This window comes from Pectinophora gossypiella, chromosome 29, assembly GCF_024362695.1.
Source record: "Pectinophora gossypiella chromosome 29, ilPecGoss1.1, whole genome shotgun sequence".
Lineage (NCBI taxonomy): Eukaryota > Metazoa > Arthropoda > Insecta > Lepidoptera > Gelechiidae > Pectinophora > Pectinophora gossypiella.
Window position 1 is genome coordinate 1,000,858 of NC_065432.1, and position 23,608 is coordinate 1,024,465.

The 23,608-nt window shown below is 38.8% G+C and overlaps 4 protein-coding genes across 4 annotated transcripts; 3 read left to right on the plus strand and 1 right to left on the minus strand.

The window, feature by feature from the left end:
* Window positions 1-5: 5 nt before the first annotated feature.
* Window positions 6-23,255, plus strand: LOC126379451 (ran GTPase-activating protein 1). Its single transcript, XM_050028207.1, has 12 exons — window positions 6-211; window positions 4,116-4,303; window positions 6,874-7,008; window positions 12,623-12,775; window positions 12,971-13,140; window positions 13,838-13,940; window positions 14,960-15,071; window positions 15,349-15,444; window positions 17,331-17,483; window positions 20,847-20,956; window positions 22,127-22,324; window positions 23,037-23,255. The coding sequence occupies exons 1-12, from the start codon at window positions 100-102 to the stop codon at window positions 23,235-23,237; spliced, it is 1,731 nt and encodes a 576-aa protein (XP_049884164.1). The 5' UTR covers window positions 6-99; the 3' UTR covers window positions 23,238-23,255.
* Window positions 723-3,947, plus strand: LOC126379461 (uncharacterized). Its single transcript, XM_050028220.1, has 2 exons — window positions 723-1,144; window positions 1,279-3,947. Exon 2 carries the CDS (start codon window positions 1,953-1,955, stop codon window positions 3,597-3,599), a length of 1,647 nt encoding a protein of 548 aa, XP_049884177.1. The 5' UTR covers window positions 723-1,144; window positions 1,279-1,952; the 3' UTR covers window positions 3,600-3,947.
* On the plus strand, window positions 7,281-10,185 carry LOC126379523 (uncharacterized). Its single transcript, XM_050028312.1, has 2 exons — window positions 7,281-7,819; window positions 8,960-10,185. The coding sequence occupies exons 1-2, from the start codon at window positions 7,512-7,514 to the stop codon at window positions 9,867-9,869; spliced, it is 1,218 nt and encodes a 405-aa protein (XP_049884269.1). The 5' UTR covers window positions 7,281-7,511; the 3' UTR covers window positions 9,870-10,185.
* LOC126379546 (transcription factor Adf-1-like) lies at window positions 7,832-10,317 on the minus strand. The gene is made up of 2 exons (XM_050028342.1): window positions 10,185-10,317; window positions 7,832-8,869 (listed from the first exon to the last, which is right to left on the minus strand). Exons 1-2 carry the CDS (start codon window positions 10,315-10,317, stop codon window positions 7,962-7,964), a joined length of 1,041 nt encoding a protein of 346 aa, XP_049884299.1. The 3' UTR covers window positions 7,832-7,961.
* Window positions 23,256-23,608: the final 353 nt, after the last annotated feature.

Below are 23,608 nucleotides of genomic sequence, written 5' to 3' on the forward strand. Positions count from 1 at the left end.
AAAATGACAAGCTAAAAAAATCAAAAAGTTCCGTTGGTGACTATTGTTTTCATGTATTTTTACAATTTATTTAATTAGAAGTGAATATAAACAGTAATTATGAGTTCGTTCGATTTAAATTCTATCAACACTGCGCTGAATGATACCGGTCGCGCTAGCAGTGGCGTGGACTTTTCTGGAAAATCACTAAAATTGGATACAGAAGCTGACGGTAAATTTCGGCTATTTACTTCAGAATTTCATTTAAAAATGCATTGTAGAAAACCTCGTTTACATTTTCGAGTATTACTTATTAGTATAGGGTTTTATAAACTATGTTTGTCGTAATGTTTTTACAACGTCAAAACATAACCTCTTTGGCGCCAAAATCATGTTTTTTGGCTTTATTTTGTTGGTTGCATTAAATTTATTTCGTTTATAATCCATCCAGATGTCCTTATGAACGTACGTGACTATCTGTTCCACTAATGAAGGACTTTCCGATCGGCGTTCCTCAAAAACACGTTTAAACTTCTAATTTCATGGACAACAGACATATTATGCATCTTCTATCTGTTTTTTTGGGTATAAATGATGACCCTTTTTATTGCACCAAGGTACAATTACAACTTCCACCCATTATTATTCTGATCAAAATAAAGAGATGCAATATAGGTAGCAACATCATTCTATACATAATGTGATCCAAATATCAAACTAATATTTGTTTTATACATGTGTAGTTAAATATCAAACTCCGGTAAGTCACACCCCTACTCAAAACTAAACTATGAATGCCGCCAAATTTGAAATTAAAATCTTCATAAGTTAGTTTTTACCAAAACACGGTACGTGCATTAAAACTATATGAAAATAACGGTTAAAATTGTTGATTTATATCATATCCCGGCAAGTCCACTGACAACTGTTTATCAATATCAGGCATGTCCGTATTAGCCAATCAGAGTTAAGCGTCGCGCAAAGATGGCTGCCATTCCGTCGAGTTACCGGGAGTGCAACGCTGCGTGTCCTCTTTTATATTCGTTGTTTTTTGGTAAAAAATGAGTGAAAATACTCCAAATTTATGTGTACTGGATCCTGATAAAGCCAAAAAAAAGCTAACATCAAAATCTCAGCTTAAACTAGCTGAGGAAAAAGAGAAAAGGTAAGTGAAACACCAACACAGTAGTTATGTTCCCATCTTAAACTGTGAAGTACAGGGTCGTACTTGGACAAACTTTGTGTTTCATACATAGGTAATTTAATTTAAAAATTATAATAAAATATCGTTTATTTTAGCGTAATCGAGGACAGGATTCTACAGTAAAAACGTGAGTTTTAGGGTTTAAAGGAGTTAATAATGAGTGTATAATAGTAATAAGTGCACAAGCTAAAAATATTAATCAGGAATGTGCTTCATGTGTTTTACTTACCTAAACTGCTTTGGTGTGTTATTTTTCTTTTGCTTGAAGTTAAATAAGATACTGCTCTGTGTTGAACGCACATTAAAATTTACCACAAGATTTGATTTTTTTGTTTATTTTAAATTAAGCTTTACCTACTTATACGCAGACTTGTAAACGTTATAAGCTTATACATTTAAGTTTTCTGATGTTAAGAATAATTTGTATTAATGTCTCTGGATTAGATTAAAAATTCTTTACTGTCCTATTAGTGTAGGTATGCCTTTTAAGTACCTACCTACCTACTAATATTTTCAGGGGCCAATTCTTGCAAGAATTACTACTAACATTTGCCTGATTTATTACTTGCCTGTGACTATTAATAAAATTTAGCTTTTATGTCTACTTTACAGCTGCACCTAATTCTATTTTTTTCATCTATTTATTAAAAACCTATGAGCTAACAGTTTGCTTGTCTTTTATAGGTATTCAGCGCCCGGTTTACCTAAAAGACCAGCATGTGGACATGACACTAAAAATTTAAAGTGTGCAACTGTTACCTCAAATGATATGTTTCATTTTCATCGAAATTACTACTCCGTTTTAGATAAAATTTATCAAGACAATTTCATTATAAAACACGTGACTGCCACTCCAGTCAAACGCCGACGTCCTAGGAGTAAGACTAAAGAAAATCAGAGGCAGTTTACTATGGTTTATAAAATATATAGCAAGAAACAAAATAAATACGTCCAAGTTTGCAAAATGGCTTTCATGAGTATTTTACGGATAAATAAATCACGTATAGAAGGTGTTATGAAAAGACACGCTGAATCTGGAACTATGGCAAAAGAAAATAGAGGGGGGGACCGAAAATTATTCCAATTTGCGTCAAGAAAAGAAGCGATTCAAAACTTTATTAAAAAGTTTAAGCCACTGGAGACACACCATTCTCGAGGTCAAATTAAAATACGTATGTATTTGTCTCCAGATCTCAATGTAAAAAAAATGTGGCAAATGTACAATGACGAAGCTTTGCCCGGTTACGAAGTTAAAATTGGATATTTCAGAAAAGTATTTAACACGAGCTTTAATATTGGATTCGGATCTCCTAGGCAAGATGTTTGTTCGGATTGTCTTCAATTACTTGAGCGCATAAAATTATCCCGCAATGAACAAGAAAAGCAAGGGTTACGAACACAGTATAGAGTGCACAAACTCAGAGCCAAATGCTATTTTGAAAATTTAAGAGAGGAATCACCGAATCTACAAATACTGAGTTTTGACTGCCAAAAAAATTTGCCGTTACCTAAAGTGCCTGATCAGTCCGTATATTATTCACGACAGCTATATCTTTATAACTTAACCGTAGTCGTTGGTACTTCCAAGGCATCCTTAACACCCGAAAATGTGCATGCATATGTTTGGACAGAAGAACAAGCCGCAAAAGGGTCCAACGAAATATGTTCTTGCGTGTACGATTGTCTGAATTCTCTCGACTTTACCGGAAAAGAAAAAGTAAGATTGGTGGCTGATGGCTGTGGTGGGCAAAATAAAAATTCCATGCTTATAACAATGGCTATGAAATGGCTTTACGATTCTAGAATTCGTTTTCCAAATCTTACTGAACTACAACTAGTTTTTCCTGTCACAGGACACTCTTTCATACCCCCAGATAGAGTGTTCGCGTTGACAGAAAAACAAATAAGACGTAGAGAGAATATTATTCAGCCTCAAGAATACATGGATTTGATTGCCAATCACGCAACAATTCACAAGGTTAAAATAGATGTCCCAATTCTAGATTGGAAGACCGAACGACAAAATAATTTAAAATCTACATTTCACTTCCAAGTCAGCAAGTGTAAGCGTATCATTATTACCCGTACGAGCAGGGACAAAATAGAGGTCACTGGAGAAATATCATACCGGAACAACCTTGGTGGAAGTGCTTCACTATTGAAGAGAGGTAAAAGAATGTACGATATTGATCCCAGTATTCTTGAAAGTGCTCCCTCGGTAAACCCTGATAAATTGGTGGACGTAGAAAAGTTGTTGCAAAAACATTTTGGGCCTCAATGGGATCAAATATCTGAACTACAATTTTATAAAAATATTTTGCAAAGTAATGTTGTACCAATGATTGGAGAGAGAGAAGAGGAAATTATAAACAATTCGGAAGAATATGAGATGCAAGAAGTTTTAGATTTTGTATAAGTGTTTTTGATTTTATTTCTTAAAAATAAATATTTTGGTCACAATAACTGTCATTTTTTATTATAAACTCATTTATTCATAAAATATAATTAGCATGCCCTGAGTACGTCCAGTTTACATTGGTGTTTATCAAACCCAGGTAAGTTTAGTAACTATTTATCAAAAACCGTTAAGTCCACGACAATTTTTTTCAAACACCGGTACGTTTCGCTAATACATATCAATATCCGGTATGTCCAAACTTTTACCCGATTTTCCACCTTTTTTATTATAAATATGTTAGTTTTTAAAATGAAATAGCAAATGTATCACCAAACTGAATAATATATTATCTAGAAAACACTAAAAATGTTTAATCTTTTAGCTAAAAACATATTCGTCCATTTCCCACATTTCACTTAGAGTGGACTTAACGGACTTTGATATTTAACTACACACATATGTGCTGTATATGATTTATGAACCTTCACAGGCAGTAAAGTTCAAACCAACAACTTAAATCTTTCATCATTCCAGCAAAGCCAATAGTAGATGCTATCAACCAGTGCTCCGACCTGCAGTTCCTGACGCTGACAGGTAACACCCTGGGCGTGGCAGCAGCTCAGGCCATCGCTAAAGCCCTTGAAAAGCACCCCGAGCTCAAGATATGCCGCTGGTCAGATATGTTCACCGGACGGATGAAGTCGGAGATACCACCGGCTTTGGTGAGTTAGATATGAATTTTGAGCCACATTAAGCCACACAGCTTTGGTTCACGCCAAAGTTTATGAATTTGAACATCAACGGCGCTTAGAGGTTGACGCCAAGCGCGATGAATTGAAAGCCCGACCGCCTACAGCGATCAATTATGCATATTTAAATGGTGTACTCACATGCCCGCTATGTGCGAGTATCTTTTCCAATAAGATTGGCTAAGCCACATGCGAGCACATGAACGTCGGAGTTGAAGCAGTCGCCGTAGCCGAAATCGGCTGGATCGCATCATCATCAGATTGAACATGAGCGCTCAAAAAGTGGGATGCAAAGTTACTGTTAATATAGCGACGTTGACAGTACTTTATCTCAGTGCGCGATTAGGCGCCGAACTCTTTTTTCCTTTTGAGGTTTAGAACCCTAAAACATAGATGGCACTGTACAGAGACAAGACAGAAATTCCCTAAAAATAAAGACTACACAATTGTTAATTGAAAAACGTTGGATGTGGGTAATTTATTTTTACAAAATGGCAATGCAGGGTGGGATATATAGCGTACCTGGGGACATTTTGGCGGGAGCAGAAACGGGACGGTTGCTTTCTTCATGGAATAATCTAAATAATTAATATGAAGCAGTGTCTTGTGGTTAATGATTACGTTAGTCGGAAAACATTCGCGATAGTGTTATTATATCGGAATATTCAATAAACAAAGTGTACCTATCTATTTTCGCTTCGTGCGTACAAGCCGCTTTATAACTCGAAAGTTTATGCGGATTTTTGAGTTAATTCATTTGGTGTTCGTAGTAGGAGTCTGCTCCGAGAGTGGGGGCTTCATATCATTAATCATCATCGAAAAAAAAATACTTAAGTCATGGCTGTATGGGCATAGTTCCCTTTGCCTTGCCCTTCAGGAAAAACCAAAATGGGCATACCTGGTTTTCTTATACTATGGGTTAGGCGTACGGTAGCGGGTGGGCGGGCAGAAAGTGCGCATATTTGGCGCGCGATTAGGGCGGTTTCAGACTAGCGTTTTATATGCGCGTATAAGCTCTGGGAATTAATTTAATAAGACTACATTTTTATTTTGTTAAAACCCCTTTGTGCTATTAACCGCTGAATAAAATTTATCAGACGACAAAATATCGAATCATTTTAATTTGGTTTTTTCAGGCCTTTATGTCAGTGTAATGCAATGTTTTTTCTATTGTACAGTACGTACATTTATCGCACATTTATCTGATACATACTATACCATAAATGATCCATCGGTTTAGAATTAACCCGCCATTCTGACGTCAGGATGGCGGCTCACTTAAATATTGGATTATCTAAACCTACGATAAAGCACATTTGCCTTAACTTCAGCACAAATACGTACATTTATCGCACATTTGTTAAGTATAGTTTGGACCTCTTTGGGAACAGCCCACCCGCCGTTCTGATGCATACCGCCTTTTGCCACACGCGCAACTTGTGCGAGTGTTGACGTGCTTCTAAGCTCGTATAAGCGCGAATAATTAACGCAAATAGTAATGTTTCCTCGTCAGAATCCATGTTGATACTGACCGGTTCGAGCGAACACGCTGAATTTTCCCCTTATACGCGAGTACGGTTTTTTGATGCGCGTAATGTAGCGCGCGTTTAACCGCGTATGCCAAACGACCGTATTTTTTTATTTTTTATTTTATTAGCCATAAACTCAGATACAATATTTATACGTAACGTTTAGGTATGTATCTGTGTGCCCATTGGCAAAGGCCTCCACCAATCTATTCCACTCCTCTTTGCATTTAGCCGTTCTAGTCCAGGTTCAGGATTTCGTCCTCCCATCGTCGGAATGGTCTTCCTCGGTTTCTTTTGCCTTCTCTTGGGTACCATGTGGTGACGCGTTTGCTCCGAAACGACCGCTTATTTTACTCGCTATATTGTAACGAAGCCCACGCCCCACGTTGGGCGCCACTGAAACGTAAATCTTTTGCTAACTATAGGAAAAGGTAAGAGATATCTCATGGTTGTTACGAAGTGACAACTAACCTGACGGACCAAAGCGCGTAGTCTCCCTCCATAGGGCTTTTTTACCTGCCCATGGTTGTACTTAAATAATTTTATTTTATTTATTTATTTAGATAGGTATACCAACAGTACACATATTGTAAAGTTATACAATACAAGTACACGACGAATTCATTAAAAACATCATAGAAGGAAAGCTAGAAGGAAAGAGAGGAAGGGGAAGACCAAGAAGAGCTTACATGGAACAGATTAAAGAAAAGGTTAACGTCGTGTCTTATAGGGAAGTCAAGGAATTGGCCTTTGATAGACTGGAATGGAAAATGCTACACCGACAAGAGCGTGGCTCTAATTATATTAAAAATATACATTGTACAAATTGAAAGAGAGTTTTCTTTGTCTTATGCTCACCGGTCTATAATATCTAGCTGTGCCCTTCAGGTAATCAACTCTTTATAAATTTTCTGAAACATATCTGTAATTTTCATAACACCTATTTCTATTTCTCTTACTTTTTCCTATAGGTAGCAAAAGATTTACGTTTCAATATTGCGTTATTTCCACCAGAAAGCACTTGGAGACGGCATGATAGCGGCGGGGGCTCGCCTGGCGGTCCTGGACCTCAGCGACAATGCCTTCGGCCCCATCGGTGTGGAGGGGCTCGCCAAACTGCTGCAGAGCGAAGCCTGCTCGCAACTGCAGGTAAGAAATCAGAAATCATAATCATTTATTCAACGTAATTATCATTGTGCGGAGCTGGAGTAAATTTAAATGAAATTGCACATAAAAGTTAGTGGCCGCCATTTGCCATGTACTTAATAAGAGACTTTTTGTAATTATTTATTTTTAGTTTGGTGCAATAAAGTGTATTTGTATTGTATTGTATTGTAAAGTTAAAAGTGGACTGTATTTAATAGGATTATATTTTATAGTTACATTTTGAATGATTACGCAAAGAGTTGAAGGGAAAGAGTGTTAAGGTCATAGCCCACTTACACGACTCTGCTCCATCACCGCTCCCACCCAACACCGCCCTAAACTAAGACGACTGCTCGCAGTCGACGCGTCGGCAGCTAGCAGGCACCCAGCAGTCCACGCGGCGACAACTAGCAGACAGCCAGCTGTCCACCCGCCGACCGCTTTCGCTTCTCGCGATAAACACAGTTCGCGATCGGTTTCCATTGAAGCAACACGTATTTTTTACTATGTCCCGATTTACAACCCGCGAGCTAGCAATTATTGCTATTGCACTTGAGGATGAAGAGAGAAGCGCAAGAAATAACAGTCGAAGATTTTGGGTACATAAAATGCTGAAAGCAAGGCGTGCAGAAGGAGAATTTTGGCAGATCCAGAGACACCTATTAGATGACGAAGAAAAGTTCTACATTTACTTTCATATGAATCGGTATTTATTTGACTACATATTATCATTTATTGAAAAAGACATAACAAAGAAGAATACGAAATTCAGACAAGCCATAACACCAATAGAAAAAATTGCCGTCACGTTAAGGTAAGTGAAAGATATTTTTTTCTTGTAAATCAGTACATATTTATTTTAAAAAATTAGTAACAATCAGTCTCTTATTTCCATTTATCGCTTCCAATGTTAACTCAAAATTAATACAGAAACAGTATTCTAGCACATATTAATCTTAGGAATCATTATTCTGTTTAGCATTAGGCAATTCACTGTTCAATATCGATTCTTCTAAAACTGGAGGATTATTGCCTGAAAGCTCTGCATTCATGGGGGTATTAGAGTCGGAAGGGCCTGCATTATGGATATTATAATCTGAAGATCCTGCAGTGCGGGTATTATAGCCCGAAGGGCCTGCATTATGGAGGTTATAATTCGAAGATCTTATATTGTGGGTGTTATAACCCGAAGGTCCTGTATTGTCGGTGTTATAACCCGAAGGTCCTATATTGTGGGTGTTATAAATCGAAGGACTTTCAATATCAGTATTGTATCGTGAAGCACCAGCATAGAAATTTGTTTGTTCCTGGATTTCTTGTAATTCAAATTCAGACACCATGTTGAATATTCTAGACTTCAGAACAGATTGGCTGTAACGATTTAATTTTTTTACTGTTGTTGCAATGCTCGAAAAAAACTGGTCAATCTCGTCATCCTTTTTTGCCTCTTTTTCTTTAAGTAAATATTGTAAAAGTTGAGCTGATGCTGAGGTACATTCTTGGGTCCCTTTCAATCGCTTTCTTTTAGGTATATTCGGAAACAAAGGAGAGTTTGCTGACGTATTTGTTGCAGAAGATTCTGGTCGGTTGGTGATATTAAGTTCTTCATTCAGTGACATAGAAGAATCATCGTGATTTGACAACAATTCGTTAACATCAACATTTTCGTCAACTTCACTGTCATCTTCCGTTAATGATGAAATTGTTTTTCTTTGTTTCATATGCGGCAACAAAAAAGACATCTCTTCTTCAAATTGCCATTTTTTTGATGTGGTAGCAGCCTGACCACTTTTTGTGCGTTTCTTAACAACTGCCCTTCTATAGCTTTCTCTTAAGTTTGCCCAGGTTTTCTTGCACTCCGATTCTGAAAAAGAAAAAATCGAATTGAAGATGTCTGTGTGCTAAGGTGTCTTTATTTTTGCTTAGGAATATTAATAGAGAAGCTTTGTTTCAGATACATGATCACGGGAAGTTCGGCAAGGACGTTGAGTTCAAGCTTTAGATTAGGCGAATCAACAATCCGATCAATTATACAAGAAGTATGTAACGCAATCATAAACAAATTAATGGGAATTTTCATTCCAACACCAATTGAAGAGCGGTGGAAAAGTATAGCTGAAGGATTTCAAGACAGATGGAATTTTCCAAATTGCATCGGCGCTATAGATGGGAAGCATGTCAACATCATAGCACCTGCTAATAGTGGTTCGCTGTATTTTAATTATAAAAAACACTTTTCTGTTGTACTAATGGCTGTGGTTGATGATAAATATAGATTTATAATAGTTGATATAGGTGCTTTTGGTAGAAATAGTGACGGTGGAATATTTGCATCTTCGAAATTAGCGAGACGTCTTGAAAGTAATTCATTACATATTCCAAACGATAAACCACTACCTGGAAGTAACAGAGATATACCACATGTTTTCATAGGAGATGAGGCGTTTCCTCTAATGAAAAATTTAATGAGGCCATACCCTCGTTGTCGTGGCTTATCTGAAGCACAAACTACATTCAATGAACGTTTATCACGAGCACGCAAAGTTGTGGAAGATGCGTTTGGAATATTGTACCAGAAATTTGGCATTTATAACAAAAGTATTAATATGAACCCGATACACGTTGACACATTGATACTAGCGACATGTATTTTACATAATATTATGCGAAGTTATGAAATAGAGTATCTAAATCAACATGAGATGCAGCAACCAATACACCGCAACGAGAATGGTTTCCTGCAACCTATCCTACTAGAAAACGGAATGAACAGTGCAGAAAATGCTTTTAATATTCGAGACTTGTTTTCATCTTACTTTCAATCTCCTGAAGGGCAAGTTCCATGGCTGCATCAAAATATTTAATAACGAGGCAAAAATTGTTAGCAATTTTTATCCTACATTTTAAAAATATATTTTGTTTTATGAAAAATAAATAACTTATAGACTTCAACAAAAAGTTATTATTTCAACATGTAGGTACTTTAGTTTTATCAATTCTTCTGGAGTTAGAAGCGGACAGACGGACTGAGAGAGACAGACAGATAAGTAAGTATTTCGAAATCAAAATTTTCGGTATCATAATTTTAAGGTTATGGAGTGAAAATGTTTTTTAAAAAATCAACCATAAAACAAATACTTTTTTAATATAGTGCAGATTGTACGTAGATAGGTACATACCTGTTGAAGACAACGTTCTAGCAATGGATTTCCATGTTTGATCCCTTTTGACAGAATCTGCGTATTTTGCGTCACTGGCATCATACAGATAGGGGTATCTTCGCACTTCTTCTATAAGTTTTTCTTTGTTCATAATGGATAAGTTCAATATTTACGAAAACACTTTGAAAGAGATCGAGCGTGCGATTTGCTTGGTGAATACTGGCCGACTGAGCCACGACACGACTGAGCGGCGACGGCGCCGGCGGGCAGCGCGGGCGACGACTGCTAGCAGTAAGCGCGCGGACACCGCGCTGACCGCTCGTTTACAATGTGCGGCCAGCGATGCCTCGACTATCGAGCAGTCTGACGGCGGTAAGCTCGTTGACAGCGAGCTGTCTGCTAATTTACGATGCCAATGTAAAATATATCTAAAGAACAATATTTAAAGCCCATATTTGAATTATATTCTTTTTGCCGGGTGGGAGTAGAGTCGTGTAAATGGGCTATGACCTTTACACAACCGCCATCTTGTGGTCGAATTAAAAAACTTAAATCTAGTGTTGCCACATTATTTTATGTGAGGATTCGAACAATCATGGATAAACTTGTTGAAGGTAACATTTTTGAATTTACGTCATTTCACAACGTGAAATAAGATGATCCGTGCTTCGGAAGGCACGTTAAGCCGTTCGTCCCGGTTTATTCCTTGTCATGGCTCGTGTAACGATTACTTACTGATGTAAGTAGTCATTACATGAGCCATGTCAAGGACTTTGGCGGCTCAATAGTAACCCTGACACCAGGGTTGATGAGGTTGGTAACCCACCTCACAACCCACACGAGAGAAGATTTATTTATTTCAAATATTATGTATGTATTATATTATATTATGAGCTTCTATGCTGTTCTGGGAGCAAATAAAAAACAGAAAAGGTTCAGCTGCTTGTCTTCCCGGGCATGTCGTAAAAACCGACAGAGGGATTGTGTCTAACATGATGGACTAATGTTATGGGCGATAGGCTGATCCCTTATCACCATAAGGTTCATCACATCCAGCTTACGACATCGTATCAACAGTGGCTGCAAGTTGTCTTTGATTACTTGTGACTCTGCCCACCCCATTAGGGATTACGGGCGTGAGTTTATGTATGTCATAAACTGCCTATATACGTCCCACTGCTGGGCACAGGCCTCCCCTCAATCAACCGGAGGGGGTATGGAGCATACTCCACCACGCTGCTCCACTGCGGGTTGGTGGAGGTGTTTTTTACGGCTAATAGCCGGGACCAACGGCTTAACGTGCCCTCCGAAGCACGGAATCATCTTACTTTTTCGGGCAATCAGGTGATTCAAGCCTGAAAAGCCCTTACCAAACAAAGGACAGTCTCACAAAGTGATTTCGACAATGTCCCCATCGGGAATCGAACCCGGACCTCCAGATCGTGAGCCTAACGCTCTAACCACTAGACCACGGAGGCTGTTAAAAAAAAGGGCGTGAGTTTATGTATGTATGTGTATGTATTGGTTCTCTATTTTTACGCATAATTTTTTATGTAATAATTTACCATGGCATAATGTTACTTGTCCTATTATTAGTTACGCATAATATTAATTTGTCATAACTTATTAAGCATAATTTTGAAACTCATAACTACCATAAGCATAATAATTAATGACAATAATGACATATAAGCATAAGTATTATAAGCATAAAAACTATACTCCGAATAAGAAAAGTTTTGGCACAACTTTGAACATTTCCGAAACTTACTTTTTCCTTGGTTGCATTTGGTTCATGATTGTGACTTTTAAAATTTTTTGACTCTATTTCATGCTGTTGGTGATCATTCAGTATACTTTTCATGTGTAAGATAGACATACTGGCGGCGTAGGGGTGGCCCAAGGGCCACCCTCGCCGCACCCTAACCTACTGTTATGCCTTGTAAAAATTATGACAAAACACTATTACTTATTCTAAAAAAGAATTATGGATACCTATTTATATGCGAATCAAATTTATACCAACAAATATTAGTCCAAAAATAAGTTATACCTAACAAACCAGTATTCTTAGATGTTATTATGTGAAAGTACTATTATGCTTAAAAAGTTATGCGAAAAGGATTATGATAATTAAAATTATGACAAAACCATTTATGCATTTTAAGAGAATCCCGTATGTATTCAACACTTTTGTTTTTTTTTTTTTTTGATTATGTATGTATTGTGTGTTCAGCTGCTTGTCTTCCCGGGCATGTCGTAAAAACCGACAGAGGGATTGTGTCCTCTAACATGATGGACTAATGTTATGGGCGATAGGCTGATCCCTTATCACCATAATCCCGTATCAACAGTGGCTGCAAGTTGTCTTTGATTACTTGTGGCTCTGCCCACCCCATTAGGGATTACGGGCGTGAGTTTATGTATGTGTGTATGTATGTATTGTGTGTTGACAGGAGCTTCGTCTAAACAACAACGGTTTGGGCATCACGGGAGGTAAACTGCTGGCCAAGGCGCTCTCAGCCAACCCCATCAAGCTGAAGGTGTTCATAGCTGGACGGAACAGGTTGGAGAACGATGGAGCCATCGCCCTGGCTAAAGTCTTCCAGGTACATCATCTCCCTCCCATCTTCTTTCACCCTAAGGTTGCCTGGCAGAAATTGCTGTTTAGCAATAAGGCCGCCTATTGTGCTTATGTTTTATTCGTATGTTTATGTCCTTTGTATATGTTTTTGTGCAATAAAGTATTATTGATTGATTGATTGATTGATTAAAAAAAAAAAAAATTCTGGTTTTGTTTCCAGCAAATGGGCACCCTGGAAGAGATAGCGATGCCCCAGAACGGGATCTACCACCCAGGTGTCACAGCACTAGCGGCCTCGTTCCGCCACAACCCGCAGCTGGCGTGCCTCAACCTGAACGACAACACTATCGGGCCCAAGGGGGCTGCAGCTTTGGCCACTGACATCCCACAGTAAGTGCTGACACACCCCGGACTCTCCATACAAAAAGTCCTCCATTCAAAAATACTCCATACAAAAAGCCCTCCATACAAAAAATCCTCCATACAAAAAGTCCTCCATACAACAATACTCCATACAAAAAGACTCCATACAAAAAGACTCCATACAAAAACACTCCATACAAAAGCCCTCTATACAAAAATACTCCATAAAAAGCATTCCATACAACAACACTCCATACAAAGACACTGACGGTTACTCTTACTGATGCAAGTACGTAGTCGTTACACAGTTCATGTCAGGGGCCTTTGGCGGCTTAATAGTAATCCTGACACCAGATTTGATGAGGTTGGTAATCCACCTCACAACCCACACGATAGAAGTGCGGATAATCTATTAATAAGCCATTGTTTCCCTCCATCTTGGTATTATTTTTGGCTCTAGACAGACGGACCGCATTTCAACTGCAATCCAACTGCCAAATTGCAGTCCCGATGCAGTTGACACGACTGCAATAGAACTGCAAACCAAACGGGCAGTCCGATTGCAGTTCAATTGCAGTCGGCGTCGTGTCAACTGCATTCAAACTGCACCTGAACTGCAATTTGCGGTTGGATTGTAGTTGAAATGCGGTCCGTCTGTCTAGAGCCTTTATTGGCGACGTCTATTGGGTTTCTTGGCGCGTTGCTATGTTTTTTTTTGTTACAGATTGAAAAATCTTCGCTCAATAAACTTCGGGGACTGTCTTTTGAAGAGCAAGGGTGCTATAGCGCTTGCCAAGGCGTTTAAAGACAACGCCATGCAGATTGAGGTGAGTAGAGTTTTCGAATTCAAATTCAAATTTCAAATTCAAATTCATTTATTCGTCAACATAGGTAATAGGGTTGTTACAATATAATATATGTCGCACCTTTCGGTATACGAATTTAAAGCATAACAGATTATTAAATTACAAATAAAATTATTAAATAAATTACAATAGCATTCAGTATAATAAAAATAGAAAATTAACAATATATTGGAATAAAATGTCTTTTCAATTCAAACGTTAGAAAATTATATGTCAAATAGGTAACATTAAGGGAAAAAAATATAATAAATAAGTAAGTAAATAAATAAATAAATAAAAATAAGTATTTTCAGTTCAAAGAGCTTTATTTTCATAAAAAATCTATATATAGTTACTAAAACACCTCCACCAACCCGCAGTGGAGCAGCGTGGTGGAGTATGCTCCATACCCCCTCCGGTTGATTGAGGGGAGGCCTGTGCCCAGCAGTGGGACGTATATAGGCAGTTTATGTTATGTTATGTTATGTTATGTTATATAGTTACTTACCATGAGAATCATTGACATTCAGAATTTGCCTTTCAACTGTTTTAAGACAGTAGTTAAACAGAAACTTTGCAAAAAAGGTTATTATAAAGTTAGTGATTATTTAGAAGATGTGAATGCATGGGATTAACTGTCTGAGAACTGATATTAGGCAGCTAAATTACTCAATTGTATAACAATATTTTGTGTTTATTATTTTTTAAAGAACGTCTAGGGCCCTGTGCCGAGGTTTTTCTTGCAGCTTCTTTTCCCCGGCTATACAGGTTGTGAGAAGCTGCAGTAGTTTTAGGCGGATGAGACGTTCGTTATGTAAAAATTGACGATTCAAAGTGTAACTATGTTACCTACTGAATAAAGATATTTTTGAATTTGAATTGAATTTTGAATCACAACTTCACTCAACTAAATAGTAGTTGAGTTTATTTTTTTAAGTGATGTTTTTGTCTTGTTTTTGTGTGTGATTGACCTTAAGTTATTTTTTATATTTTTCTTGCAGTCTTTGGACCTGAGCCACAACGAGATAGGTCGTGAGGCTTGTATGGAGCTGGTGGATTCCATCACAGTGCTGCCTGACAGCGGGGACAGACTGACCAGGGTCGTGTTAGCTGGTGAGTTGACCACGCAATCATCCCCCTGAGTATTCGTTACGACGTCACTTACACCCCATACAAATACATACAGGTAGCCATACAAGTAGGTATGGGTGTTAGTGACACCGTAACGAATACTGAGCGGGACGGTTCAGACCATGATTCTGAGTTGATATCAAGTGGAATTTCCTATTAGAAAAGTCATGAAAATTTCAGTGTTTTTTTAATTATTTTCCCCCTGAGTATTCGTTACGATGTCACTAACACCCTGTATAAAATAATTGTTTTCTTAAAGGTAATAGTTTGGGTGGAGCTGCAAATAAAAAGACGATGCGCGATAAACTTGGGGGGTGCGCAGAACTCAGCGACGGTGAGGGCAGTGACGACGACTGTAAGTAAACCTTATATCGTGTGGGTTGAGGTGGTTTACCAACCCCATCAACCAGTGTTGCCCTCTGGGTAAATTTCCACTGAACCCCGGCCTTTTTTGGTTAACTACGACACCCATATACCTTATGTTTTATTACTTACTAAATATTTATGTGTGTATATTTTAATGTGTTTACAGCCTCCGTGGTCTAGTGGTTAGAGCGTTAGGCTCACGACCTGGAGGTCCGGGTTCGATTCCCGATGGGGACATTGTCGAAATCACTTTGTGAGACTGTCCTTTGTTTGGTAAGGACTTTTCAGGCTTGAATCACCTGATTGTCCGAAAAAGTAAGATGATTCCGTGCTTCGGAGGGCACGTTAAGCCGTTGGTCCCGGCTCTTAGCCGTAAAAACACTTCCACCAACCCGCATTGGAGCAGCGTGGTGGAGTATGCTTCATACCCCCTCCGGTTGATTGAGGGGAGGCCTGTGCCCAGCAGTGGGACGTATATAGGCTGTTTATGTATGTTTATGTTATATTTTAATGTTGTAAATGGCCCCGATTCCTGCAGACACCTCCTAATTTTAATTTTAAGTTATACCTGTCATTTTGTTATCTGCCGAAAAGGAAAAGGACGGATGATTGACAGCTCTTACTTTTAGGAAGAATGAGTAAATGAATGAATAACCCTGGTGAATCAAAAAGGTATCTCGCTGGTATGCAAACCGTATGACGTGTGTTGTCAACATAATTCTGTCGGGTTATTGGCCAATGTAAAATATTTAGGCGGTTGTTTTGGATTTGTGCTTAAAATTGACGTGTGTTCCATAAGTTTAGGATAAAAAATGACAGGTATAACTTAAAATAAAATTAGATGGTATTTACAGGAATTAGCACCAATGTACATTTGTGTCGAAGATTTTATCTAAATAAACTTTTTTTTTACTATCAACTCTGGTGTCAGGGTTACTATTGAGCCACCAAAGGTCCTGACATGGCTCATGAATTACACAATTACGAAATACATTGGTGCTAATTCCTGTAAACGCCATCTAATTTTATTTTAAGTTCAACCTGTCATTTTTTATCCGCCGAAAAGGAAAGGGACGGGTAATCGACAAGCATAAAATTTATGGAACACACGTCAATTTTAAGCACAAATCTAAACCAACCGTCTAAAAATTTTACATCCGTCAATAACCCGACAAAGTTAAGTAGACAGCACGTCAAACGGAATGCATACCAGCGACGTACCTTTTGATTCGCCCGGGTTATTAATTCATTTACTCATTCTTCCTAAAATTAAGAGCTGTGAATCATCCGTCCCTTTCCTTTTCGACGGATACGAAAATGACGGATATAACCTAAAATAAAATTAGGCGGTGTCTGCAGGAATCGGGGCCAATATCATGTAACGATAATTATCCAAAAGTATTTTATTATTAAGATTATTTTTAAATATTATATTTTTTCAAAATAAATATACATATCCGAAATCTGTCAAGTAGCCAATTATGTTTTTTTTTAAGAACGTCTACGACCTTGTCAGATCTATTGTGACCTAAATCCCTACATTTAAAAATCCTCTTCTAGACCGATCCGTTCGAATAGATCCAACGTCTTTTTGGGAGAAAGCTCCATGACTACCTGGTGGTCCATTATGTGGCCCCCAAGTGTACGGCTTCTACTATGTATGAGAGCCTCACAGCTGCATAGCAGATGAAGTGGCGTCTCATCTTCCCCTAAGCAGAATCTGCATAAAGGACACTCGGTCAGCTCCATTCTGTGTAGGTGCTTATTGAGCCTGCAATGCCCCGTGAGGGCTCTTATTAAAATCCTAACCTGCCCCCTAGCGAGAGTAAGGATTTCTGATAAATAAATACCAATTGTTATTCATCACTTCACCAGACGAGACGGACTCTGATGATGAAGAAGAAGATGATGATGAAGAAACAGATGATGATGAAAAGTCTGACGGTGAAGCGTCTGAAGACAGTGCCACAGAAGATGCCCAGCACACGCTCATAGACAACAAATTCGCTGAAAGTTTGGATACTAGCGGTAAGTGAATCGGCGCCCAAACACATATGAGCAATATAATGTACCCACTTTAGGACTCTGTCGCACTAACATATTTGACATTTAGTGAGACTTACAGTTCAATTTGTCAAAAAAAAAATAATGTGACATGGTACCAAAGTGTATACATATTAATGCTCGTGACCGTACAACAAAACTAGGTATGCTCAAAAGTGACAGCTAACATTTCAAGGTTAGCCCAGCTGACGTCATTCCACCCTGTGTTGCCATTTGGTAAAAAATAAATTACCCACGACCAATGTTTTTATATTTACTTTGCAAGGAAATTTTGAACTATTAGTAAAAGATTTCCTTAGATTTAATTATTTTTATATATGTGACAAGAATAGTAATCAAATACATTAGTCAGTAATTCACTTAATGACAATGGGCACTTTTGTATGAAACTTGGTCCAAGAACCTCCACTGATGAGACTTATATGTAATGAAAGCTTATGCTTCCCCTATGATTCTGGCAAAGTCCTATCAGATTCTGTCCCGGGGTTCTTTTTTTACGACCATGTTTGTCCTGGCTAAAAATGTGATAAAATACAGTGGGAGCTAAAATCGACTCAAGATTTGTTGCTGGATAACTAAGTCTACATAAATAATTATGTATCATATTGTATATCATTTTAAAGAGGATCTTTTCCAGAATCCGAAACATAAAAAAAAAACAAAAAAAAATCTTTTTGTAAGCGAATTATAGTCAATTTATATCTGCAGCGCCATTGTTTCTCGGTAGCTAAGTTCAAGTTTCATGCCTTTTACCCCTTCCAAAAGTATCTTACCGATTTTTTTTATATTGCTTCCGGAATTTGATCTGAGTGATAATAACAAGAAAAATAAATAAACACCTCTCCGATAGAGACCGGCTAAGCTATTGCCTATTGCAAGAAATCGTCATCATTAGCAAGTCATTACGGTATTGCATATTATAAGCTTATCAGCAACTTGGAACTTGGTCCAAGAACCTCCACTGGTGAGACTTGCATGTAATGATAGCTTATACTTGTCCTATGATTCTGGCAAAGTTCTATCAAACTCTGTCCTAGGGTTTTTTTACGGCCATGTTTGTCCTGAGTGTACAGTAGTGGACTGCAAAATCACCTCAGGATTTGTTGTCGAAAAACTATTTAACTAAGCCTATATACATAATTATATATCATAATATATATCAATTTTAAAGGGGAAGGTTATCAGAATCTGAAACACAAATAAAAAAATGCATTAAGTATGTAAACGACTTTTAGCCAACTCACGTCCGTAGCGCCATTTTTCTCAGCAGCGACGTACGAGTTTCGCGCCTTCCAACCTTTCCAAAGAAGCCCAATCATTTTTTCCTTCTTCTGGTATTGCATTCTTAACCTGACAAGACTAAGTGACAACAACAAGAAATAAAATAGATACCATTCCGATAGAGGCCGCATAAGCTATGGACCTATTGCAAGATAACGTACTCAAAGGCTAGTCATTATAATCCAACAGACGTAACATGATTAGAATGCGGGAGGACGCAAATGTAGTATGTTTTCTTTCACCACAATCTTGTTTTATTAATCCAGGCTTATATCTTGTCTTATAAACAATGCCGAATGGTACAACAAACGTATCGTAAACGTAAGGTTGCCTGGTAGTAATTGCTACCTTGGCAATAAAGCCGCCTTTTGCACCAGTTATTGCCTGAACTTGTTTAATAAATGTGTTTCTTTTGTATACAATAGAGTCATTGTATTGCATCTTGATTAGAATGACTTATTTCTTGTTTCTCTCGTACTAAGCTGTATAGTTGTATTGCTGTTAGTGTTAAAGAGACACATATTTCGTCTCTTTCGCATAAGGCGATGTACTACATTTCCGTCCCGCCGCATTCTAATCATGTTACGTCTGTTGGATTATAGTGACTAGCCTTTGAGTACGTTATCTTGCAATAGGTCCATAGCTTACGCGGCCTCTATCGGAATGGTATCTATTTTTTTTTTTTCTTTGTTGTCACTTGTCAGGTTAAGAATGCAATATCAGAAGAAGGAAAAAATGATTGGGCTTCTTTGGAAAGGTTGGAAGGCGCGAAACTCGTACGTCGCTGCTGAGAAAAATGGCGCTACGGACGTGAGTTGGCTAAAAGTCGTTTACATAATGCATTTTTTTTATTTGTGTTTCTGATTCTGATAACCTTCCCCTTTAGAATTGATATATATTATGATATATAATTATGTATATAGGCTTAGTTAAATAGTTTTTCGACAACAAATCCTGAGGTGATTTTGCAGTCCACTACTGTACACTCAGGACAAACATGGCCGTAAAAAAACCCTAGGACAGAGTTTGATAGAACTTTGCCAGAATCATAGGACAAGTATAAGCTATCATTACATGCAAGTCTCACCAGTGGAGGTTCTTGGACCAAGTTCCAAGTTGCTGATAAGCTTATAATATGCAATACCGTAATGACTTGCTAATGATGACGATTTCTTGCAATAGGCAATAGCTTAGCCGGTCTCTATCGGAGAGGTGTTTATTTATTTTTCTTGTTATTATCACTCAGATCAAATTCCGGAAGCAATATAAAAAAAATCGGTAAGATACTTTTGGAATGGGTAAAAGGCATGAAACTTGAACTTAGCTACCGAGAAACAATGGCGCTGCAGATATAAATTGACTATAATTCGCTTACAAAAAGATTTTTTGTTTTTTTTTATGTTTCGGATTCTGGAAAAGATCCTCTTTAAAATGATATACAATATGATACATAATTATTTATGTAGACTTAGTTATCCAGCAACAAATCTTGAGCCGATTTTAGCTCCCACTGTATTTTATCACATTTTTAGCCAGGACAAACATGGCCGTAAAAAAAGAACCCCGGGACAGAATCTGATAGAACTTTGCCAGATTCATAGAGAAAGCATAAGCTTTCATTACATATAAGTCTCATCAGTGGAGGTTCTTGGACCAGATTCGCCCATTCTCCTTTCAATAATAAAATTTGCGTCCTTGGAATGTTGGAGATACCAATCTAATGGTAACACTTACGTCATCAAAGGGCATACCTTGGGTGTTAAAATGGCCACATCGAAGCAATTCATCTAAGAAAGCAATATTGCTATTTGACATTTGCGCATATCAAAGTAAGTGCGCAAATGCAAACAAATGTCAAATAGCAGTAACGCTTTCTTAGATGAATTGCTTCGATGTGGCCATTTTAACCCCCTTATGTTATTATCTTAAGGCGGAAGGCAGGAGGGAAACCACTGCCCTATTTTTCCCTAAAAAGTAGCATGGACAATGCTATACCGACAAGAGCGTGGCTCTTAAATTAGTGATGATGTTATTATCTGTTTCCAGACGTGGAGGAGGTGGCGACGGATGTGGGGAGGTTCCTCTCGAACCCTACAGTGGAGAATCTCAAAGTTTTGGGACCTAACGCAGCTGAGGTCATTGACACTCATCTACAGGTCAGTCTCTCTTCTATCGTGTGGGTTGTGAGGTGGATTACCAACCCCATCAACCCTTATTACTGAGCCGCCATAGGCATCTGACATGACTCATGTAATGACTACGTACTTACATCAGTAAGTAGTAACCGGGACCAACGGCTTAACGTGCCTTCCCAACACACAGGTCAGGTTAGGTTATTACAAGTCAGTAAGAACATGGTATAAGAAAACCTGAGGGTTTAAAATGGCTACATCGAAGCAATTCATCTAAGAAAGTGTGGCGGACCTAACTAGTTGGCCAGCTAGTTCCGCCCGCGTGCAACAGATGGCGCCACCATTCAATAAAGCAGTCCTGAAACGTGCTATCGAAGTTTGCACAGCGCGACGTATATATACAACTTCCAACATAACACCGTTGGATCGTCGATCCCTAGTCACACTACCAACTTGTGGCTAGCGGGGTACTATGCTCTGTTCGGTACCACGAATAACATCCTTTGGCGGCAGCACATCCTCGCCGCCAAAAAAGCAATATTGCAATTTGACATTTGCGCATATAAAAGTAAGTGCGCAATGCAAACAAATGTCAAATAGCAATATTGCTTTCTTAGATGAATTGCTTCGATGTGGCCATTTTAACTCCCTGCTGGTATGCTCAAGAAAGTGCATTTTTTCGAGGCAATGACGTCATAAATCGTCTGAAACAGATGTATAAGGCCAATGATGATGATGGTATGCTCAATCCTATGACAAGCCGCCATTGCTAGCCCTTTGACGTAAGTGTTACCATTAAATTGGTATCTCCAACATTCCAAGGACGTAAATTTTATTATTGAAAATTAAGTGAATTACTGACTAATGTATTTAATTACTATTAATTGTCACATATAAAAAAAAAATATTACAACTAAGTAAAACTTCAAAATTTGACTAAAATTTAAAAATGTCCTTGCAAAGTAATTATAAAAAGTATAAAAACATTGGTCGTGGGTAATTTATTTTTTACGAAATGGCAACGCAGGGTGGGATGACGTCAGCTGGTCTAACCTTGAAATGTTAGCTGTCACAAGAATAAGAATAGAGTATGAATAGCTATTTGCGGCACGCTACGTGTGAGACGAGCGTTCTACCAACTGGGCTATTTTCCTTGTGTCCAAAATAAAAAGTTTTATTTTTTTGTCTCCACAGTCGATAAAAGACCCCGAGTCCCAGATAGTGGCGTACGTGGAGGCGACCATGTCGGCGGCGGGGCTGTCGCCCGCGTGTGCCGCGTGCGGCGACATAGCCCGCGACATGTATCGCGGGCTGCTGGCCGCCGCGCAGCGCCACCACGCCGCCGCCTGGATGCTCGCCAACGCCATGCTGCGGGCACTCACACTCATCAAGGTACCTATCTTCTTCTTCTTTTTTGGGGTCTTCTTCTATCGTGAGGGTTTTGAGGTGGATTACCAACCCCATCAACCCTGATGTCAGGGTTATTGAGCCGCCAAAGGCCCCGGACATGGCTCATGTAACGAGTACGTACTTACATCAGTAAGTAGTAACCGGGACCAACGACTTAACGCCTTCCGAAGCACGGATCATCTTACTTTCGGACAATCAGGTGATCAGCCTGTAATGTCCTAACCAAACAAAGGTTTTCGACATTGTCACCTTTGGGAATCGAACCCATTCACATCGTGAGCCCGATGCTCTAACCACTAGACCACGGAGGCCAGATAGAGGCGAGATGGAATCAATCCAATAACCCTGACAATAGTCAACATACATACATACATAAACTCACGCCCGTAATCCCTAATGGGGTGGGCAGAGCCACAAGTAATCAAAGACAACTTGCAGCCACTGTTGATACGAAGTCCAAAGATGGATATGACGAACCTTATGGTGATAAGGGATCAGCCTATCGCCCATAACATTAGTCCATCATGTTAGAGGACACAATCCCTCTGTCGGTTTTTACGACATGCCCGGGAAGAGAAGCAGCTGAACGTGTTCTATGTTTTTTATATGCTCCCAGAACAGCATAGAAGCATATAGAAGCACAATAGTCAAGGTAGAAGAAAATAGTCAAGCCAGCTGTGTTGTACTTCCCCAGTCAGAGAACAAGAGCTACCAGATCCGCTGGCATCTCCCGGGCTGCTACGCGGTGCTCGGCGAGGTGATCTCCCAGCCGTACTTCCCAGCAGCCCTGCGAGACACGCTGCAGTTCTTCATCCGCAGCAAGCTGCCCTCGCTGCCCGAGGAAACCCGACAGGTGGTCGCGAAGTGTCCACACCTCACCACCACGCGCACGTAATATACCTTATAGATAATGTACGCCTGTTTTATTTTATACACCCTCGCGATTCGATAGTGCCAATAGGATGCTATGGAGGACGTTTTTTGGATGGGAGACTAAATACAATAATTTAAAGACACTTCCTGGATGGTCGACTAAACCTACCATAGATAATACACTTTCTGGGTGGAGAACTAAACCGACCATAGATCATAATAATACTTCCTGGATGGTAGACTAAACCGACCATAGATCATAATGACACTTCCTGGATGGTGGACTAAACCTACCATAGATAATAATGACACTTCCTGGATGGTCGACTAAACCTACCATAGATAATACACTTTCTGGGTGGAGAACTAAACCGACCATAGATCATAATAATA

Coding starts and splice junctions, on each gene's coding strand:
- LOC126379523 (XM_050028312.1), top strand. CDS start 7,512: ATGTCCCGATTTACAACCCGCGAGCTAGCAATTATTGCTATTGCACTT. Junction 7,820..8,959: donor AAAATTGCCGTCACGTTAAG/GTAAGTGAAAGA, acceptor GCTTTGTTTCAG/ATACATGATCACGGGAAGTT.
- LOC126379461 (XM_050028220.1), top strand. CDS start 1,953: ATGTTTCATTTTCATCGAAATTACTACTCCGTTTTAGATAAAATTTAT.
- LOC126379546 (XM_050028342.1), bottom strand. CDS start 10,317: ATGAACAAAGAAAAACTTATAGAAGAAGTGCGAAGATACCCCTATCTG. Junction 8,870..10,184: donor TAGAACGTTGTCTTCAACAG/GTATGTACCTAT, acceptor TTTCTTTTTCAG/AATCGGAGTGCAAGAAAACC.
- LOC126379451 (XM_050028207.1), top strand. CDS start 100: ATGAGTTCGTTCGATTTAAATTCTATCAACACTGCGCTGAATGATACC. Junction 212..4,115: donor ATTGGATACAGAAGCTGACG/GTAAATTTCGGC, acceptor TCATCATTCCAG/CAAAGCCAATAGTAGATGCT. Junction 12,776..12,970: donor CCCTGGCTAAAGTCTTCCAG/GTACATCATCTC, acceptor TTTTGTTTCCAG/CAAATGGGCACCCTGGAAGA.